At 35.8% G+C, this 22,369-nt stretch overlaps 1 protein-coding gene across 1 annotated transcript in view; it reads left to right on the top strand.

Moving 5' to 3' along the window:
• The window catches only part of GRK5 (G protein-coupled receptor kinase 5), a 1,993,659-nt gene that overhangs the window by 1,639,506 nt on the left and 331,784 nt on the right, over positions 1-22,369 (top strand). Inside the window, exon 7 of the mRNA XM_044056079.1 lies at positions 10,869-10,932. Coding sequence (XP_043912014.1) covers positions 10,869-10,932 — 64 coding nt within the window. The remainder of the gene's footprint in view (positions 1-10,868; positions 10,933-22,369) is intronic.

Here is a 22,369-nt window from a genome sequence, read left to right as displayed (position 1 = left end):
TTTATTGTTGAAAACTAAATAACAGAGCATTGGCTCCAAGTACATCATCTATGCAGTGTAGCATGAGCAGCTGGTAAATTAATAGAATTTGCCTTTTGTTTTTTCCTTAGGAGCCCAAACACTGCAAAATATTGAAAGTTTGTAGTAGAACAGTTATATTTAATTATGGAGACTTTCTTTCTTTGAGAAATTTAAGAAAGTTTGCAATTACAGCAAATGAAAAATGTTTAGCTGCAATGTATTAAAGCTTTGTCAGTCATACATGTACTCCAAAACTGCAAGTTGTTACAAAAAAGGTGCTAGACTTCATCTTTAATTGGAATCAAAACTGTAATCATTGGCACCAAATCAAAGCAATCAGATTTTCTCAACATCAAATCCATCATAATAAAAGCAACATAACTGAATATATTTTGCTTCAATAACAAGTATTCATATGAAACACTTCTTTCCTATATACAGTTTTACTCTTTTTACTGTAACTACAAAACACTGAGCTATATGTCGGAAGTGTGCATTGGAGCACAGCTTATCTCAACCTTGCTCGCACACAATTCTCCCCCCCCCCCCACCAAATTACACACTCCAACTTGAAATGCATTTCTTAACACCTGTCTTTGCTCTCTGTTGTCAACCACTATGCTCCCTGTTGTCAACCACTAGCAAAATAACTACACCATTCATAATTATCAGTTCAGGAAGAAAAGAAAACCAGCCGTATTCCATCTAAATTACATCAGACATAGACTGCATAAGTCCAAAATCTCTGTCATGGCACTCCATCTCAAAAACATCCAAGCAGCAGGACAACTCATCCTCAAGCCCAAGACTTCAACCTTCAAATGCACTACTCTAAACCAACTGTCACACACAGCACCAACCAGCACCTCACTTCAAGCACTGCTCGCAGAAACAGAACACAATTCTCTCATCCAGTCCTTTCAAAATCCACCCAAATCACCAAGAAGACACACTATCAGCAAAAGTGGGACAAGAGACAAGAAACAGAAAACACATATACGTACCTTTTAAATTCAGAAGCACGAACACATCAAGTCACCATCCGTCTCTCATGAAACTCCCATGTACTTCACGAGGCATGTGAATGCTTAACAAAGGCTTTTCTTTCTTACTTCTGAAACTTAATCCAGAACTGAAGAAAGCAATTGACAGATGTCAAAAATACAGTCTTAATGTCTATTCTCAGGTTTAAAAGAAAGCTGAGAAAGAAGTAAACACTTAGTTTAAAGTAAAGCCCTCCTACTTCCTGTATAACTAAAGTTGTATTAAAGAAATATTTTATAAAACAAAAGCAAAAAAAAAAAAAACAATAATAATTTAACGCCATTTAGAATTAAATACATCTATGTATAGATACAGTTCTTTACCAGTACCCCTCTCTTCTTATATTTTTGTTTTAAAGCAGAATATATATATATATATATATATATATATATATATATATATATATATATATATATATATATTTATATATATATATATATATTATGCAGGTACCTGTGAATGAAAGTGAGGTAAAAAGAGGACAGAAATGAACACATTTACTGATAAGAAAATATAGTAATAATATAATAGTAGTAAAAGAGAGGAAAATGTATGTTTAATTTACAATAATGCTGATAACATTACAAAAGAATGATTAGGAAGAGTGAACAAATAAAAAAAGACTTTACATGATATCTAGCTGAAGAAAGATTATAATATAATCAATATCACTTTTGATAATGACATAAAACAAATTTTATTATTATATATTATTTTTAATAGCTACATCTTTAGAGGAATCTGTCTTTTGTTTCTTTTTCTTAACATCTGATCAAGTGTTTTTTTCTTGTGATCTTTCAGGAGTTGGATATCCAGTCCATGTCTTCCAGAAGAGAAATTATGTTATTATTTTTAATAAAATAAAGCGTCTCTTCAGTAGTAGAAAATGTCCTAGTGCTAGTAGACAACTGAAGTCTTATTTTTGCAGGAAAGACAAGATGTGCTTTGGTATTGTTTAATTTAAGATGTTTAATTAATGACCATGTTTTTCTTCTAAGCTCCATAGTTTTGGATCAATAGTTATTGTCAAATCTAATAACCGACTGTCCAAATTTTATTGGGGTTTTTGACCAAGCAGACTTAACTAGTAGCTCTTCATCTAAACAGGATAAAAACTTGACTATGTTAGGTTTAGCTGTGATGTTAGAAGTAGATGATTTCCCAGTCAATCTATGTGTTCTTTCTATTCCATTCTGGCTGGAGCAGTGGTGCAGCAGTTGCATTGTTGCCTCACAGCAAGAGGTTCTCTGGTTCGATTCTCAGTTGGGGTGCCTTCTATCAGAGTCTGCATGTCCTCCTTGTGTTCATGTGGGTTTCTTTTAGGTGCTGTGGTTTTCTTTCACATTTTAAAGACATGCATATGGAGCATTTCTCCCTGGGCCTCCGCTGATTATTGGCTACATTCCAAGTCGGACTTTCCTGGTAAACAAATCTTAAGGAAATAAATAAAACAAGATAAACTTTCTTGCAGATTAAGTATCTTAGGAATCCAGGTAGTTAAAAAAGAGACCATATCACCCCCCCCTGTCTGGCAGACCAAATATTGTAATATTGTTCCTTCTCTCTCGATTTTCTAAGTCATCCAGTTTCTCCAACAACCAGGAATTGTGGCTTTTCTAGTGATGTTGTTTGAAGTTCATTTTCTTTAAGTTTCCTTTCAATATTATTTAGAGCACATTCTATATCTGAGACTTTTGCTTGAAGCTGTTGAAATATGACTTTAAAAATATTAGTTTGTTTTAGATTGTTTTCTTTAACATCTTGAAGATTTTCTTGGAAACCATGTTTTCAAATAATTAATTCTTGAAGAGTTGTAACCAGATGGAATTTCTTCTTAATAGCAGAATCAAGATGGTTGTTCTTTGAGTTACTCATCTTTCAGTATATGAGAGAAATTCCTTTGAGTAATTCAACAGGAATTTTTTTACAAAACTGCAGCAAACTTTAGAATATAATAGTAAAAATATAATGAATTAATAAATTGTCCTGTCAGAAATTATAATGTACTGCAGAGGTCTAAAAAGAGCTGTTACCTCTGTGCCATCTTAGCTCCACCCTCTACATAAGACAATTTCTGTTGAGAAATAAAGGACTGTTCACAGACTTCCTGGGGGAGCTAAACTGAAGGAACATAATATAGAGGCAACACTGGGAAGGAATGTCAGACTGGGCCCTTACAGAATACCCGATTCATGGAATCAGTCGGTAAGAGAAGTTCTAAAGATGCCCAAACTAGGAATAATAGCGATTTCGCCGAATGAGGAGAGTAAACCAGTAGTTCTAGTTGCCTATAATGACCTTTGGAAAGTGAATAGCATTTCAATGTTTAACAGCTGTCTCATGTCCAGAACTGATGAATTTAAAGAGAACCCATGAAAGAACAAATACTTCACACATTAAGGGGTTTTGGCAGATACTGTTTTCCCACTTTGCTAAAGAAAAAACAGCCTTTGTATCCCCTGAAACTCTATTTAATTTTGCAGTGCTACCATTTTAGCCTACATGGCACTCCAGCCACCATTCAGACACTGATGAATAAAGTACTAAATCCCCATTCATGACATGCAACTGCTTACCTAGATAACAGGGAGGCTTGACAACAAATCCTAAAAGTAGTATGGCAGAAGCCAAATATCTGGGATACTTTATTGGAAGAGGGTGGTAAAGCTACAACTTGAAGAAAACAGAGACCACAAAAAATAGTCTGCACCCTCTACTATAACACAGATGAAGGCTTTGCTATGACTAATAGGATACTACAGAAAATCTGTATCTAATTATGCATCTGTTATTACTTGTCCTTTGACAGGTCTGACAAAAGGAAAACCTCCCATTCAAGTGCAGTGCTTTCTTCCGGAATCTAAAGCTTTAAGAAAGTGAAGATAAGATTATGTTCTGAACATTATGTTAGTATTAGTAAGTCCTGATTTTCCTAAGGAATTTAACTTGTATATGGATGGATCACAGGGGAATTTGGGAGTGTTGTCTCAAGATTATCAGGAAGAAGAGCACCATCTGTGGTATAACTGTCAATAATTAAGCCATAAAGGTGGAGGGATGTGGCTGTGAAAGGTGCCTTCTTTTCATTAAAATCTTACTTTCTGTGTAGACACCTTAACCTAGTAAGTCATTATGCTTCATTGCAATTGCTGCATAAACAAAAAGATTGCAAACTGAAATTATTGTGCCACTGGGCACTGAGCATCACATCCAGAGCCATTTAACGTGTCTGGCATGCAATGCAGTGCAGTTCCCAGTCTGGTGAGCACCCCTGAACTCTCCATCAAGAAGGGGAAAAAGTCATCTCTCCGAACAGCCAACTACAGTTTGAGTAACATGTATGCAGCAGTTAATCTGTGACTACTAATACAGTATTGGCAAAGTACTATTCATTTTTGAATGCCAGTACTGTAATAAACCACATCAGAACCAACACCTGACACTTTGGGCAGCTGCTTCCTTTACCCCAACCCAGAAAAGCTTCTGTTCTAACTCTTGCAGCACACTATTAGGTAGGGACTGTGGCTAGCTAATAAAATTGTTGATGGGCTGTCCAGGTCTTGCAAGAACAAAACCATTGCTTTTGTGATGGGAGATGAGTAGCTGTGACAAATTGTGTGTTTGCATGTGAAAGAAGTAGAACATGCCTTTAAATACATCTGGGGTTCTCGCATTCCGTCAGAGTTAGTCAGACAGCTGTTATATTAAAAGGCATAATGAATTCCATTCAAGCCTGTATAAAAGAATGGAACCTGGAAGACTAGTTGTTTAGTCAGAGGTTCATTGTGGGTCATAATAGGGCATCTGACAGAAGACTGAGGTTCCTGTGTGGCTGGCTGGATGGATGTCTAGTCAGGGATTATGGTGGATCTAATATAAGAGTGATCAGGAAAAGCTTTTGTTTGTATGGGTGAAATGAAAACCTGGCAAAATGTGACTTACAGTTTGCAGTCTGTTGTTGGAAGGACTGTGCAAGACTGAGCCTGTGTGGAGGAGTTACTGGTGTGTAATATGAACCTTATTTGTAAGGGGTTATAAATAGTAGAAATAGTTTGCTAATTGAGTGATAAAAGACAAGTGACAATAATTTCATCATTTAATTTCAATAAACATGTTTTTATATTCTTGTTCCTCCAGTGGTTTAGTGTAGTCTATGAAAGCTAAGTCTGATATAAATTATCATTGAAGCATAATTTGTTTTAACAATTCATTTATTTATAGTATATTCATATATATATATATATATATATATATATATATATATATATATATATATATAAATATAATATGTGTGTGTGTACATACATAAGCAAAGGTTTAGGCATTAATTCACCTTTTATTAGATTTTCATTTTTTTTCTAAAAAAAAAAATCTTGTTCATTTTGGTGGTTTGTGGACTTTAGCATGAGTACTCCCCTGAACTATTTGCTAGAAATGTTAGTGTAAGTCATGGCTTTTACAAAGTTTTTTTCCACTGGATACAGAGCTACAGATGAGTGAATCCTGAGTACAATTTAGAAGTTACTCTCAGAGATGAGTGAGTATGTTGAGTACTCACATACCACCAGTATTTGTAAATGATGGACATCAGCAAGAGCATTAGATAGATTGTGTGTTTATTTACCTGGGAAACTTTAACAGTCAATGAAGTATCTTCATGAGATGGCATAAATTTCAGACTACTAAGAAAAAGAACTTGAATTATGTTGGAAGGTGCTGCGGCAGAAAATGTTACTAAAATTAGGTTGTGAAACAGAGCGTACTGAATATAACTGATGTTAAAGTGCAGCTGGAAAAAGTGTCTTTATGAATTTAATTATATTCCAGTATATCAAATAATTCTTCCAAAAATTAAATAATAATAATAATTATTATTATTATTAGTTATTTAACATTTGTTTACTGGGATGACTGGGACAGAGCCCATTTTCAGTGGAGGCCCAGGGAGAAACACTCGAGACGCATGTCTTTGGAATGTGGGAGGAAACCGGAGTATCTGGGGGAAACCCATGCTAATGTGGGAAGGACATACAGACTCCACACAGAAGGCACCCTAGCTGAGAATCGAACAGGTGAATCTCTTGCTGTGAGGCGTCAGTGCTATCCTCTGCACCACTGCGCTGCCCATTATATATTTATGTATGTATGTATGTATGTATTTCATTGAGAGTGAGTGCACTGATTTACTCTGGTCCATTCTCATTTACCGCTCAGGAAGGTATTTACAGTTAATTCTCCAGGACACTGAATGATTTCTCCTGCTGTTCATCAGGCAAATGCCATGGTATCTTTAATGTCCACCTTAATTTCTACTAGTGCAGGCCTATAGAAACTTGGTTTAATGTCCTGCCCAGGTGCCACCTCAGGAGTGCAGCAACTCCCTTGTACTGCTGTCCTTTTGGAGAGGACAAGGCTATAGGGAGATCTACCTGAAGTGAAAATATGATCCCCTGCAATCACATACCTGTTCCTGCCAGCAGACAGCCATTCCTCTTGAGTAAACAGATGTAACATCAATTACCTCTTATTATTTTATAGGGCAGCACAAGACAGAAATGATGAATAAAAATAACAGAAGCTAAAACAAAAAAAAAAAAACAAAAAATGAGATCCATGGCTCTGCTGTAGGAAATCTGAGATCATTCTGTTCTTTATAGTTGAAGAATGAGAAAGACTGAAATAAAATTCATTGTAAAAAATAAGCTAATGTTTATGTTGAAAATCTGTAAAAATTATCCATGGAGTGATTTGTTAAAATTTCATTCATAAGTAGCAGTTTGTTTTGTATTTATCTATATGTCTTTGTTTTGTTGACTAGAATAGTACAACTAGCAGGGTCCATTTACAGAGGAGGAAAGGGAACAAAAGCTATTTTTGCTAGAAAAAATAAATGAATAAACAAATAAATATATATTTATTTGGTAATACTACAGAGATAAGCAAAAATGAGTAGTAAAGCATCAAGCATCAGTCAATATCAATTCATTATTGACTGCTTAGTGTGTTTGGTAAATACCATATATAAATAAATAAAAACATGACAAAGCAAACCAGTAGTATTCATACCTTTTGTATGTATGTGGAAGGGGGGTCGGAGATTATAAACAACAACAACATTAAATTTAATTGTTAGCAAAAGTCTTTCTCACTATGAAGTGACCATTCTGAACACTCTCTCAGTGTACCCATCTATATCTCTTTCCACTTTAGTCCATGTACTGCCTCCCTAGTGAGCAAAAGTCATCTTATCCTGCAAAGTTCTCTCACTGATATGAGAACGGTGTACATATTATCCTAAATCGTCATGGTATCTGTGACGATTGGGGAGAGATGGGCGAAGGCTGCCAGCCTAGTCAAATAGAATTTGAATTATAATTCTGGCATTTGTAAATAAATGTAAAATACAAGCATGTTTCTTGAGTGTAAAGAATACTGTGAAATGTGACAAAATTGCACTCTACTGGCCCAGTGAAGCATGTCGTACCCTTTCATGTTAGAATTTGGCTCCAGGGCAGCTGGATGAAGACTTCATGCCCATTGTTTTAAGGCTAAAGTTTATGACTAGAATTTAGATGTGGAAGGGGCTTTATTCCTCTGGTTTCTGCTAGTATATACATGTGAAATGTCTTGTCTTGTATTGTTGCAATTTTCTGAGGAGGTGTTAGATTGCTAAGTAATGCAGTTTGTGGCCTGAGAACTCAGACCAGGTGTTAAGATGATGCAGTATGAATACTGGGAAAACCTAAGAGTCAAAAATGATGTAATTTTGGGAGGGCCTTAGAGACATGTTTGTTAGTAATGTTTAAATACTATTGCTCACAAGATACTGAAAAGCATTTTGATCTTGGATATCCACTTATCAGCACTCTGCCTTGTGCTCACATGTAAGTTTTAGCACTGTGATTTCTTGTAGAAATAGTTAAAGCTAGTTAAGATTAATTAGGTATTTTTCTTTGAAATCAGACCTGTCCTACTGTATTGTTTTATGTTTCTGTGTGATCTCTGAACTCTTAGATATCTCTGTGGTGTAGTAGTTTTGTCTTGTGTTTTAATTATTTATTATTAAATATTTTTAAAACCTTCTACCTGTGGCTGATTTGTGTAGAGATAAGCTCTAAAGTACATTGCATATTTATAGAGGTTATTGTAATAGGCCACTCTAAAGTAAGCCTTTACTGTTAGTCATACTACCATTGGATATTAACATTGCACAGTAATAATTGGACACCCTTTTAAGGGCCTTTTAGTAACTGATAGTATTAACTGGGTGGTGGCAGTAATTACTACCGTATAGTCTGGGTAAAGGGGCACAGTTGGAGAATCTGTGTCAGCCTTTCCCAGGAGTGTCTGTGAAGTTGTATAAATACTTATCTCAAAGTGTGTGTGTGTTGTGTCAGCTACTTGGCAGGGACATGAAGCACTGGTTGGACAGAGAGGGTACTGGAGGTTTTAGCATGCTCAGTTAGGCTGAGACCTGGACTCTATAGCTGTGCCAGTGGGGAGTCTTTTTGGGGACCTGGTGAGCAAGGGAGCAACCAGGCCCAGACTGACTGTGATCTCTGTGTGCACTTAAGGGAAATTGTACTTTACTGTGTGTATTAGTTATCTTTTCATCTCTTCTAGGAGATGACCTCCATGGTGTTAGTGGTGAGGATTGAGGCTCCTTGATTGCTGGACCAGGGCACGGTCGATACAGTATCATTAACCATGATTAGCTCCAAGCAAAATATCCCATACTTATTCCATGATTTAAGTACCAAACTTCACCCAGTCATATGGGGATAACTTCTATAATTCCATTCTACCAAATCCACTAATGTTCATTAAAGTTCATATTTACTTCACAAGTGCATTGAAAGCAGGTATTGCATCCTTACAATAATTCATTGAAAAGAACTGAATTTATACCTATTGCTTCAAGTGGATTATGTCTTTCAATAACCAACTATCACAAAAAAAAAAAAAAAACATCAACAGAGCATTGTCCTCAACAAGCCTGCTACTCAACACAAAACTCATCAAAAACACACACCAAACTTGACTCATATACCATAAAACATTAACACAACATAAAAATACAAAAATGTACATTACACATACTTGTGGGTAAGCCCTTTCAATCCCCTGAACCTCTCACACCTTTAACACAGTGTACATGAACCTCTCACACCTTTCACACAGAGCATATGCACCTCTCACACCTTTTATAAAGAGCACACAGACCTCTCACAGTTTTCACAGAGAGCACATGAAACACACCTAACATACATTTTACACCCTAGTTTTTCTCTAACACTGCACTGCAACCTCTGCCTACACACACACACACACACACACACACACACACACACACACACACACATGTGCGCGCACTCAATATTGATGCATTTCACCAGTGACTATTCTTTCCAACACAAAGTTCTGAAAACGTACTGTAAGACCTTCCTGTATGCGCACACGCACTGCATGCTTTTGATCACTCAGTCCAACACACAGTTCTGAACATGCACTGTAAGACCTACCTGTATAATTACACACGCACACACACACACACACACACACACACACACACACACATACTATCTGCATTTGATCACTCTGTCCAATGTGCAGTTCTGAACACACACTGTAAAACCTACTCTCTGCATCCTTTCAGATTAACTAGCAAACTCAGATCCCAAAACTCTGCTGACCACACTCAGACCAGAAAAACTCAGTGACACCCCCCCCCACACACACACACACACACACACACACACAACACACATATATGTAAATCACTTTGGAGGCTCCAGCACTTCTCTTATAGAGTAAGGAGTGCTCAATATATTAGAAGGAAGCCAGAAGAGCCACAGAGATGATGTGTGTGCATATCTCAATGACTAAATGTATTTGACCATAATGTATAGTCCATGGGAGGGGTTGTCATATCTACAAGATGGGCTCAACTAGCTGGCCATTGACAAGTTGGCTTGTGATAAATATGTTTTGTGCATACTCTTCCTGCTTCCACATTGGCTACTTTTAGGCTGTCAAAAATCAGAACTCAGTATCACTGCCTGTCTCTATTGCACGTCTGTGAAAGTGCTGTGATTACCTTCCATGTGTTCTCAGTGCCTTTTAAATGTACTGACTAACTTCTGAATCTATGAAAAAGTTTATTTTACTTCTATCCCATTTTTCATGGTCTTCCGTCCTGCCAGTCTCTACTTCCATCCATTTTCTTTTCTCTTTCATTTTTCTGTCCTGTGCAGTTTTCTTTCCAAGACAGCCTCGTAAAATGTTTTTCTCCTTACAGGGCAAGCATCTGATTTCTTATGTTATATTGTGTTTCACTAAATATGCAGTCATGCTGAGCTAGGTAAGAACCAAGGCACAAAAAACTTGTAAAATCACACAGGTACAAATGACTGTAGAGTCTTCACACGGATTTAATATTCAAACAGAATAAAAAACTTAAAGCGCTTTTCGTTTGCTAACATGCAAACTTCAGAAGTCAAAATATAATCAATTAACCAGTCTTAAATAGGCTCTCAATTTAGAAGTGCGGGAAACTACATTAATAATTATTTTTAATTAATTAATTGTTTTTACCAGTTATGCTGAGCTGTCAGATTCAGATTTATAATATATGGAAGAAAACATTTACAAGCTGTAAAAAGTAGTTTATTATTTATGTTAAACCTTTAACTTTCTGTTGACCTATGTGTTACAGTTATTGTATAAGCTGCTCAAACATTGAATTGTTTTACATTTTTTTATAACTAACTTTCAAATAGTAATTTACTTTAACTTCTTTTTAGGCAACCAGTTACAAAAAATACTTTTCGACAGTACAGAGTGCTTGGTAAAGGTGGTTTTGGTGAGGTGAGTAATCTTGAGAATTCTTTCAAGTCATGTTATTTTTTCAAAAACGTATTTTCTGACAAAATATTTTATTTATAACCTGTTGAAATGTAAAATGGATATAATCATTTCTTATAGTTTGCACATACAACCATTAACTGAAGAGGAAGATTGATTATCTATATGGAAACATTGCATTTTTTACACAACAGTGCTGGAAGACTTGTAATCCTGGTTTGGTGACATGTATGGTTCACCAGAAGCTACCTTAATATTTCCAGTGATACAGCATTCTATGAGTACATTAATATTTCCTAATAGAATTCTTTCCTGTCCGGGTGTTAATTATTGATTGTCATGGATTTGTGGTTCCAGGAGGTGAGTAGTGCGCTAGGCTTGAAAGAGAGAAATATATGTAGCTGAATTTAGACTGTGAGTTTTCAAAAGAGGTATTCATACCTTCTACACTTCATCACACAAATAGTTCTTTTGTTTCATATTCCTTACTTTCTTATGCCATTGGGTAAATAATTTCAAGCAGTCACTGTCCATATAGTAAAGTGAAGTAGCATAGTCGGTATTCATAAATGTGTAATTTCACCTTTGTGTTTGGATAATGTCATCACCACCTTTCCAAAACCTTATATGTACAATTTCACACTCACTGGCATGCTTAGTTACTGAGAGGATTATTCTTTGTTTGGTTAAAGTGGAATTTTCCATCCGTTTTTGGTTTGTCCATTTTGTTTTTTACTAGTTTTAACCCAGTTTGGGTTTACATTTGGTTTATATGCTTTTGAATGTGTTTTCTTTCAGAAAACTACTTATTTATTTATTTATTTTTTTTTTGAAAGCTGTTACTGATGTGTTTGGATTTATTTTCTAATACTGACAATGCAGTGCAGTATAAGGGAGAAGCTCCATTCTTGAATACACTACACTTTGGATGAGATGCTAAACAAAATTCCCATCTGCTTGAGTTAGCAGCTGGCAGCTCAGGTAGATGTGAAAGATCCTATGTCAATTATCAAAAAGAGTAGGGGTTCTTTATTGTATCATCATATTTGCATATTTACATACTTAGAAAAATAAAATATGTGTTTACACCTTTTATAGTTTAATTTTTATAAGAAGCGTACAGTGGATATAAAAAGTTACACACCCCTGTTAAAATGCCAGGTTTTTGTGATGTAAAAAATGAGACCACAATAAATCATTTCAGAACTTTCCCCACTTTTAATGTGATCTATAACCTGTACAATTCAATTGAAAAACAAACAAATCTGTTAGGGGAAAAAATATAAAAAAATAAAAAAACGTGCAATACGCTGATTGCATAAGTTTGCACACTCTTAAACTAATACTTAGTTGAAGCACCTTTTGATTTAATTACAGCATTCAGTCTTCTTGGGTACACACTTGCCATCAATTAAAGAGACTCTGATTAACCCCAAATAAAGTTCAGCTGTCCTAGTAGGATTTTTCCAACATTTACTCAGTTGCCTGCTACAGCAAAAAAAACATGGTTCGCAGAGACCTTACAAAGCATCAAAGGGATCTTATTGTTGAAAGGTATCAGTTAGGAGAAAGGTACAAAAAATTTCCACAGCATTGGATATACCATGAGACACAGTGAAGACAGTCATCAAAAAGTGTAGAAAATATGGGACAACAGTGACATTGCAAAGAACTGGACGTCTCTCCAAAATTGATGAAAAGACAAGATGAAAATTGGTCAGGGAGGCTGCCAAGAGACCTACAGCAACACTGAAGGAGCTGCAGCAATTTCTGGCAAGTACTGGTTGTGTACTGCATGTGACAACAATCTCCCGTATTCTCCATTTTTCTGGATTATGGGGTAGGGTTGCAAGACAAAAGCCTTTTCTTACACAGAAAAACATTCAGGCTCAGATAAAATTTGCAAAACAATATATCAAGTCCCCAAAAAACATGTGGGAAAATGTGTTATGGTCTGATGAGACCAATTTTGAACTTTTTGGCCACAATTGCAAAATGTACATTTGGCGCAAAAACAGCACTTCATATCAACAAAAAAACACCATCCCCATGGTGAAGAATGGTGTTGGCAGTATCATGCTTTGGGGTTACTTTTCTTCAGCTGGAACTGGGACTTTAGTCAGGGTGGTGGGAATTATGAACAGTTCCAAATACCAGTCACTTTTAGCCCCAAACCTTCAGGCATCTACTAGAAAGATGAAGTGGAAGTTCGCCTTTCAACATGACAATGACCCCAAGCCTACATACATATCAACAAAAGAATGGCTTCACCAGAAGAAAATTAAAGTTTTGGAATGGCCCAGCCAGAGCCCAGACCTAAATCCAAGAGAAACTGTGTGGACTGACCTGAAGAGGGCTGTGCACAAGAGATGCCCTCGCAATCTGACATATTTAGAGTGCTTTTGCAAGGAAGAGTGGGCAAATATTGCCAAGTCTAGATGTGCTGTGCTGACAGACTCCTAACCAAGAAGACTGAATGCTATAATTATATCAAAAGGTGCTTCAACAAAGTATTAGTTTAAGGGCGTGCACACTTATGCAACCAGTATATTATACTTTTTTTATTTTTTATATTTTTCCTTTAACAGATTTGTTTTTCAGTTGAACTGTACAGGCTATAGGTCACATTAAAGGTGGGAAAAGTTTTGAAATGATTTATTGTGGTCTCATTTTTTTTTCATATCACAAAAACCTGGCCTTTTAACAGGGGTGTACACACTTTTTATATCCACTGTATATCATTTCTTCTCCTTCTTTGTCTTCTTCTTCTTAACTGACAAAACTTTATTTCCTTCTCTTTCATATCCCTTTCTTTATTATACAATAGGTTGGCACACTTTCATTCCATATGAATCATAAACATGTTATCAAAATGCAATCCAAAAATCATGTCCGCTATTTTACTTTTCTTTCTGCATTTAAATAATTTCAATATATTATCATTTCCAAATTAATACTCCAAAATAATTTTTGTCTGCATACCCCAGCCATCTTTTCTCAAACATCCTATATTTTTTCACACGATCAAGCTTTCTTTCTGCCATACAACCATACTTCAACTATAGCCTCTTCTTTTTCTTATACTTCATATTTACCTTAGCAGGCAGTCTAGATGTCATACGACTCCATAACAAATCAGACCATTCATGCATCTCCCTGTATTTGACTTGTTTTCTACAAACTACAGATTTTAAATACCCACCTTCACAAGCATCTACGTAATAACAAATTTTTCATTACTTAATCATACCAATCATTCCTGTTACACTCAATATTACCTACTTCCAACTTCAACACGTCAATCTTTTGCTTTGTCTTAGCTGTATAATTTCAGTTTTTGTGTACTTTCCTTTCATTTGCTTAACACTTTCCAAAAATGAATACTGTTTCTTCAACACATTTCTCAAAGCATTTTCCTATTTCCCAAAGATCTCTAGTACTGTATAATTAAAAACAATAATAAAGTTACCAAATTAAATACTGTTGAGCATCTACATACCATTATCTGGTACCTTATTTTAATGTTTTCATGAGGTTCAGCTGTGAACCATCGAGTAAGTAAAAGTTTCCTACCCCATCCATTTTTTATAGCCTTTCTGGTGCCATATATTCTCCAACTGAATAAGTTAATATGTGAATTAATCAAATACACTTTTTAATGATATTTCAAATACATCCTTAGCTCCATTACCTTTGATCTTCATTATCCTACAATTTTGCTGTTGCTGTACCTTATCTTGATTTTCAGAATGTATGCTTAATGCCTTAATCTCAGTCTCACTAGAATGTGTGCTTAATGTCTTAATCTCAGTCGCACTAGAATGTATGCTTAATGTCTTAATCTCAGTCTCACTAGAATGTATGCTTAATGTCTTAATCTCAGTCTCACTAGAATGTATGCTTAATGTCTTAATCTCAGTCTCATTAGAATGTATGCTTAATGTCTTAATCTCAGTCTCACTAGATTGTATGCTTAATGTCTTAATCTCAGTCTCACTAGAATGTATGCTTAATGTCTTAATCTCAGTATCACTAGAATGTATGCTTAATGTCTTAATATCAGTCTCACTAGAATGTATGCTTAATGTCTTAATCTCAGTCTCACTAGAATGTGTGCTTAATGTCTTAATCTCAGTCTCACCAGAATGTATGCTTAATGTCTTAATCTCAGTCTCACTAGAATGTATGCTTAATGTCTTAATCTCAGTCTCACTAGAATGTATGCTTAATGTCTTAATCTCAGTCTCACTAGAATGTATGTTTAATGTCTTAATCTCAGTCTCACTAGAATGTATGCTTAATGTCTTAATCTCAGTCTCACCAGAATGTATGCTTAATGTCTTAATTGCAGTCTAACTAGATTGTATGCTTAATGTCTTAATCTCAGTCTCCCTGAAATACACACCAACTACACTTACTTGTTTTGCCACCACCTTACTCTTATTTCTACATTGCTAATATTATAATCTTTATCCATATCCCATTTTTTCCATTAAAACCAAATAATCAGCATATGACAGGGATACTGGCATTTTATATCTTTCTATTATCTCCCACCTAGTACCTTCCAGTTTCATCTTATCCCTCTGCATTACTTCATTCATGAATATTGGGAAAAGCACTCCACTTATCAGACATCCTTATTATAACCCATTATGCATTACCACTGTACCATGTAACCAACCAGTTATATTTAACATAATCTTTGTTTAACTATAAATTGGATATAAAAACTGTATCATATTTAATTACAGTTTACAGAAAACTGTAGACATCATGCTGGTGTGTTTTGTCTTTATCCTTCACTGCATCTAGTTTTCTTTTCTCCACAGTTGTGTGACCGTGGGGTTAGTATATTTAAGTAACAGGTTGTGGGGCCAAAGATCCACACACGAGGGTGCAGGAAAGCCTGCCACCTTGCAAAAACATTTTAAGGTACATTTGCCTCATATGAAGTTCTCTGTGAAATGTGATTCTACAAAATGTGTTTTCAGTGATTTTTTTTCAGTGATTTGTGATTTGATAAAATGAGATTCAGTAAAAAGAAATATAACAATAATTTGTAACTACCTCTTTAAATAGATTTTTATGTGTGTTTATTAAGATAAAGAATGATTTGGTACAGTTAGGAGAATGTCAGTGTCAGCTTGCACAAAAACAATGAAATTGCAAGGGTTGTTAACCAAAAGACTGAAAATTTATGGAAATATTTGAAGTAAGAGGAGAGTAAGAAGGAATTGTGTAGACCTGACTAGTAATAGAGAGGCACGCATGGTAAGAACCATGTGAGATGCTTTCAGTTGTGAATCTGCTTTATGAAAATTAACTAATTAGACTTGAATTTTGATATACAGTAGACCATCAGAAGGATTACATCATTGTGTATACTTTGTGTAGTATATAAGCAAATAAGGTTCAGAGGTATACGCTAGTCTGATGACCACCAGGGCCTTTATAAGCCTTGCCATACAACCTAACCAAATTGTGTTCCTATGTGTCATGGGTATTTATTAGGAGGAGTATATTAGTTAAGAAGTTTGTAGCGGTTATGTGGAGGTGTATTAGTATGAACACTACTGTCTGTCTCTGTGTATCAGAGACATAAGGAGCTAGAACTTGGCTGAATTTCCAATTTCCCAACCATTGTTCAGTGTTATACCTAACCAGGGTTAATGATGACTTTGCTTCACATAGATAAGGAGCCTGATTCGGAGCATGGCAATCCTCTGAGGCACATATCTGTCTTTCTAACATATCTTATTTATGTCACAAACAAAACTGAAATACTTGCATCTAGTGCTTCTGATGCTGTTTATTTTGTGAATGTGCAAAAGGTCCATCAGAGCTGGATCTGAAGATTCCTTGTATACCAAGCATGGATCACCTCTCAGTAACCTGTAGGAGACCTACTATATTGATGGGCTTTAAGACAATCTGTATAGGACAATGTATTTATAACATGGATTCTTCTGGTAAGGAACTTATGTGGGCACTCTAACTAGTGCATATCTATGGTCAGGTACATGCTGAAGGGGGCATTATACTCAGTGATGATAATGATTGAATAAAGTGGCACTATGACTTCCTTGGACCTGGATGCTATGCCCTTACTTATAAGCTGAATGACATACAATGATTGTATTACAGCCATGGTCACATGTTGGTCAAAGGATAGATTACTGTCTACATTTGTTCCCAGCTATGTGACTACCGGGTCAACTCTTAGGCGTGTCTTATTGATAGAGTAATTAACCTGGGTGGTAGTTTTCTCAAAATACACTATAATGCATTTCTTGGCATTGAGTTTTAATCTGTGACTTTGGCACCAGTCATTTGTCTGTGTTAGACCTTCTTGAAAGATGCTTGTATCATGGGGGAATTTGTAATAGCTTCCAATTTTCAGTCATCAACGGACTTGGTCAGCCAAAGGCCCTTGATATTAGCCTTTACCTCTGAGAGCCCTGAGGTACTTCACTGGTGGCTGTTCTCTTACTGGAGATGGTCTCACCAGTACTGACTTCCTGGATCCTGTCTGTGAGCCAGCTAGCAATCTAGAGAGTTATGTAGGGGTCTATGCCCAGTTTGGTGAGTTTGTCACCTATACCCAAGTGGGGTATTTATTTGAATAGAAGAATATAACCACTGAAACAAGCACACATTCCAAGGCCAGAACAGATATAAACTCTGTCACAACACAATGGTTGTAAACAAACAATTTTATTGAAGCTAAAAAGATTGAGCACTTTCGCCCGCATAACCACAAGCTTCATCAGAATCTAACCCCCTCAATTAAAATCACTAGTTTTAAAAGTTCACAACACCAATGATATTGCTGTACTCTATCACATGATCACATTACCTTCATATTTCTTAAAAAAATACAGCAGTACTAATGTAAAAAATTCCGTTTGTATTACCCTATACTCCTTCATACAACCAGTATGAAAACTGCAATCTGAATAAAAAGTTATACAAAAATTATAATAACAGATGAAATAAATAACCTTGTTATAATCAAAGCATAATGGTTCATTTCACTCTCAGGGCTCTGTTATATAAGATGGGATTAATGGTGATTGTTTCATTTATTCCTGGGTAGTTAGTGGCATTCAGAAACAGCTGCCATCTAACCTCTTTTTCCTCTAATGTAGTCTTGTAATCACCATCCCAGGCTAGGATTAAGTTTTAGTATAGCTAAAATAGCAAACTTGAACATCATACAGTCTGGACTGTCAGCTTAATGTCTATACAGGGCATTGTTGGTGTCACATTTCCTGATCTGGTAACTATGCTCATATATCCTATTTTTGAACAATCTATCGGTCTTAACTACATAGAAAACTGGACACATTTAGCTAGATATATTACATGTCCTGTGTTACAATTACCCCTCTTAAAATATATAGTCGTCCTGTTAGTGTTATCGAGTCTAATTACATTCACCTTCTAGAATAGTGAGACAGTATTTGCAACAACCACATTTTTAGTACCGCCTCCATGTAATGTAAATGGGATGAATTTAGACACTAACCTATTTTTCAAATTCATACCTGTTTTAAAAACAAATGACGGGGCTTCACCCACTATATTAAACACAGCCGCATCCCCTCTAAGAATATTCCAATTCTTCTTAATAATGTTTTTAACATTCTCAACTTCACCATTGTACTCTAAGACCAGGTTCTCTTGTGAAATTCTCCATTTATTGGCATTACTAGCTAGACATGTTCCCAAAATGGGTTTATATCTTAAACCCCATTGATTTTTCGCATACTCCACGATGTCATTTACCAATTTTTGGGGTATCCTCTATTTAGGAAAAGTTCACCTATATAATCTAGTTCCTTAACCATATCACTATAGCATGAAGTCATACAGGCCGCTCTTATAAATTGCCCCTTGATTTTGCTTTTTTCTGCATTCCTGGATGGCAGCTAGAATATTTTAAGAAGTTATTACTATAAGTCGCTTTCTGATATAAAGCTGACTGTAATCCATAATTGAAGTGTGAACCATATGTATCCAGAAATGATATACCTTGATTGTTCTGTGTGTATGTAAATTTCAAAAAGTTGCTATATAGTTGATATAAAGCTCTCAATGGAACTTGTGTCACACACGCCATACGATGAAAATATCATCCAAATAGCGGGCATAACATATTTTGTTGTTCTTATATTGACTTTCTAGAACATATCTAGTTTCCCATTCCAATAATACTAAATTGGTGAATATTGGAGCACATGACATGCCCATTGCTACTCCCTGTTTCTTTCGGTCTATAATATTCACCTTTGAAATAGATATAGTTATGATCCAATACTAGGGACATGAAATAGATATAGTTATGATCCAATACTAGGGACATGAACTCCTCTATCAGTTTAACTTTATCCCAACTGAATCCAGAATATTTATTAACACTCTCTGTAAAATATTCTAACCCTATATGTCTCTTGGGATGCACAAAAATAGATCAATAACATCTATGGTTAAGAATATAAGTTCCTTTTCCCAAAGTTCACTTTTAAGTCGACTCAAAAAATCCCAAGAGTCCTTGAGTAATTGCTCCACTTTACTATATATTCCTTTAAGCCACTTGTCCATCAATAAACCAAATGGGAAAACTTTTGATCTATTTCCAGATACTGTGGGGCATAGGGGAGGTTCTCTGATGTTTTTGTGGGCTTTAGGAATGCCCACAATAGTGGCTATCACTGGTTTCTCCACCTTTAAATAATTGTAAATATGTCATGTAATTCTACTCTCTAATAAATATTCTTCCAGATAGGGGTCAATTCTTCTATGTGCAATATTGATTTCATTTTTAGAAATGACATTATAAGTATCTGTGTCATTTAAAATATTGTACATTTTGTTAAGATAATCGATAGTATTCCATAAAACGATGCCTCCGCCTTTGTCCAGCTTTATCCCCCTAAGGGATGGATTATTGCAAATTTCCTGCAAAATATTCCTCTCACCTTCAGTTAGGTTGCATCTAACATTCTTCTTTTTATTGCCCATTTTATCATACATATTGCATTTATCCTCTGAAACTATCTTTTCTAAAGTGGAAATAACATGGTGCAAGGGTGGATTAAAGCAGCTTCTTTTTTTAAAGGCTTTTTCTTTGCAAAATTTCTTTCTGTTAAAGTGTACAGCTAAATTAAGCTTACGCATAAAAATTTCTATTTCAACTAGTGTATCAATTAAGTTAAATCGTGCGGAAGGCACGGATTTAAGCCCTTTAGAAAATAGGGAAAAGTGTTCTCTAGTGAGTTCAACTATTTCCTGTATGCTGTCCACCTATAATGCATTCCTTGTTTTCTGTTCCCCTTTGTCTGGTACTTTTGTTGCCTCGAGTCCTGATAGGTTTCTCTGTTGTCCCTGCAATTCCAATGAAAATTTCCCTGCTGGTTACCTTGATTGTATCTATTATGACTTGTCTCCCCAGTGCATTTACCCATATATTCATAGTTCTCAGAACTGGTGTGCCTATATGGCTAATCCCTCTTCCAAGGGTATGCTACCTGATTTTTATATTGTTGAATATCCCTAGAAACCTTCTTATAAATCTTATCTCGGAGGTTGTTAACATCACTAAACTGTCTCATATATAAATCTTCTAATTGTGGAAAACATAAGTCTTTTAATATTTGCAAATTTAATTTATCAGCTTCCCCAATTAGGATGGCTAATTTTGCATCATTTTGATGTATCAAAAATCTCATAAACTCATAGCCGAGTCTATCAAATACCTCTTTACATTCCAACATAACAGTTTCATCAATATCAATCTCTAAAGGTACCTTAAAAAAACGTAATTCTTGTGGTACTATGCATAAATCTAAACATTGCTTAAAATAGGCATTGTTCACCTGTATAATTTTAACTTTTTCAAGTTTCTTAGCCAAATGGTAGATCTTCTCTTTGAGCATCATATATTGCTGGTTTAGAACAGTATCTTTGGCCACAGAGGGACTGGAATTGTCACTGAAAATAAAATCATGAGTTAAAAAATTGTCCAAACAGGACAGACCTCTATCCGACTGTTTTGCACCATTAGGTAAAGTCATATGTTCACTACAATTTGATTTAACAGTACCTTTAATGTTATTAATGTTCGTAATGGCTGGATTGGTGCTTTCTGATGCATGCTTCAGTTTAGCTCCACATCGAATATGCTCCTCTTCCGAGTTCCTCCTCACATTTCCAGCAGTGCTTCCAAGATGGTCACAAAGTGGGGTAGATGAATGTAAATCAAACCGTTCGGCATTTTCACTCATAACATCGTTCCTCTCGCTTTTGGAGTGATGGGGTGAAAGTAAGCTGTCGTTTCCTGTAAGGACAGGATGCTGGGCTGGGGGCAACATCAGTCCTGATTGCCTAATTAAATCTGTTAGCCACAAAACCTCCCCCTTCATTTATTTGAATACCTTAACCAGGTCCAGGTGGGCAGTAAACACCATTTTTCCACTCATCTTTTGCCTTGATGACTTTCTGAAAGAAGTCCACCAAGTTTAGTAGGCATGACCTTCCCTTGACAAAGCCACACTGGGTTGGATCCAGTGTCTGACTGTTGTCTATATTTTTGTTAATCATTTCCATGATAATTCATTCTATGGCTTTGCATATTAGACTAGTCAGACTAATAGGTCTGTACTTTCCTGGGTTAGTTGATGGTTCACCCTTGTGAATAGAGATGACCATTGCTGTCCTCCATTCTCATGGTAAAAAGCCTGCTTTGAGGCTATAGTTGAAAAGTGACTCAAGTGGTCCTGATAGGTCATGTTTCAAGCTGTTTAGAAGGCATCCCTGGATATTGTCAGTGAGGCTGTGTTTTTGGCCTTTTGAGTGCCACCACAACATTCTCCTCCTTATATAGTTGATTGAGCTATGCTAGTAGGTATTTCATGAGGGAGGAGGGTGTGTGTGTATGTGGGGGGGGGGGGATTTGAGCTGAATTATCAGCCAAATTAGCTATGTCACTCTACTCGGTGAATGTGGCATCATTGATCACCAGTTTAGCGCACTGATGTGTGCTGCCTTTCAGTGGAAGGCCTCGTAGTTGTCTTTAGCCTGTGAGGCTATCTTGACCTCATAATTGGCCTTATTGGACTTAATTAGTCCTCTTAATTTCCTTATTAATTTGATTAGAGAGCTCCTATCCCTATGGGAGTTGCTGTTCTTGATTTTAGTCATATATATTTTTTTCCTCTTATTATGTATCCTATCAAGATTATGCTTCCCCCATTGTGGTTTGTTTTTAAAATTTTTTTATGCTTACTTATAGTAGCTACAGCAACCTCTATATAGCCATTTACATGGTTGAACAGGGTTTCTGTGTAAAATTTTACATAGGTCGCTTTAAACTCGGGGTTGGATGAAGCACTGAATTTTGACAAACTATTGCTTAATAGGATGTCGTTTGCTTTGG

The sequence above is a fragment of the Protopterus annectens genome, chromosome 14.part0 (assembly GCF_019279795.1).
Source record: "Protopterus annectens isolate FY-2018-M chromosome 14.part0, PAN1.0, whole genome shotgun sequence".
Classification (NCBI taxonomy): domain Eukaryota; kingdom Metazoa; phylum Chordata; order Ceratodontiformes; family Protopteridae; genus Protopterus; species Protopterus annectens.
This window is presented reverse-complemented; position numbering and strand designations above follow the sequence as displayed.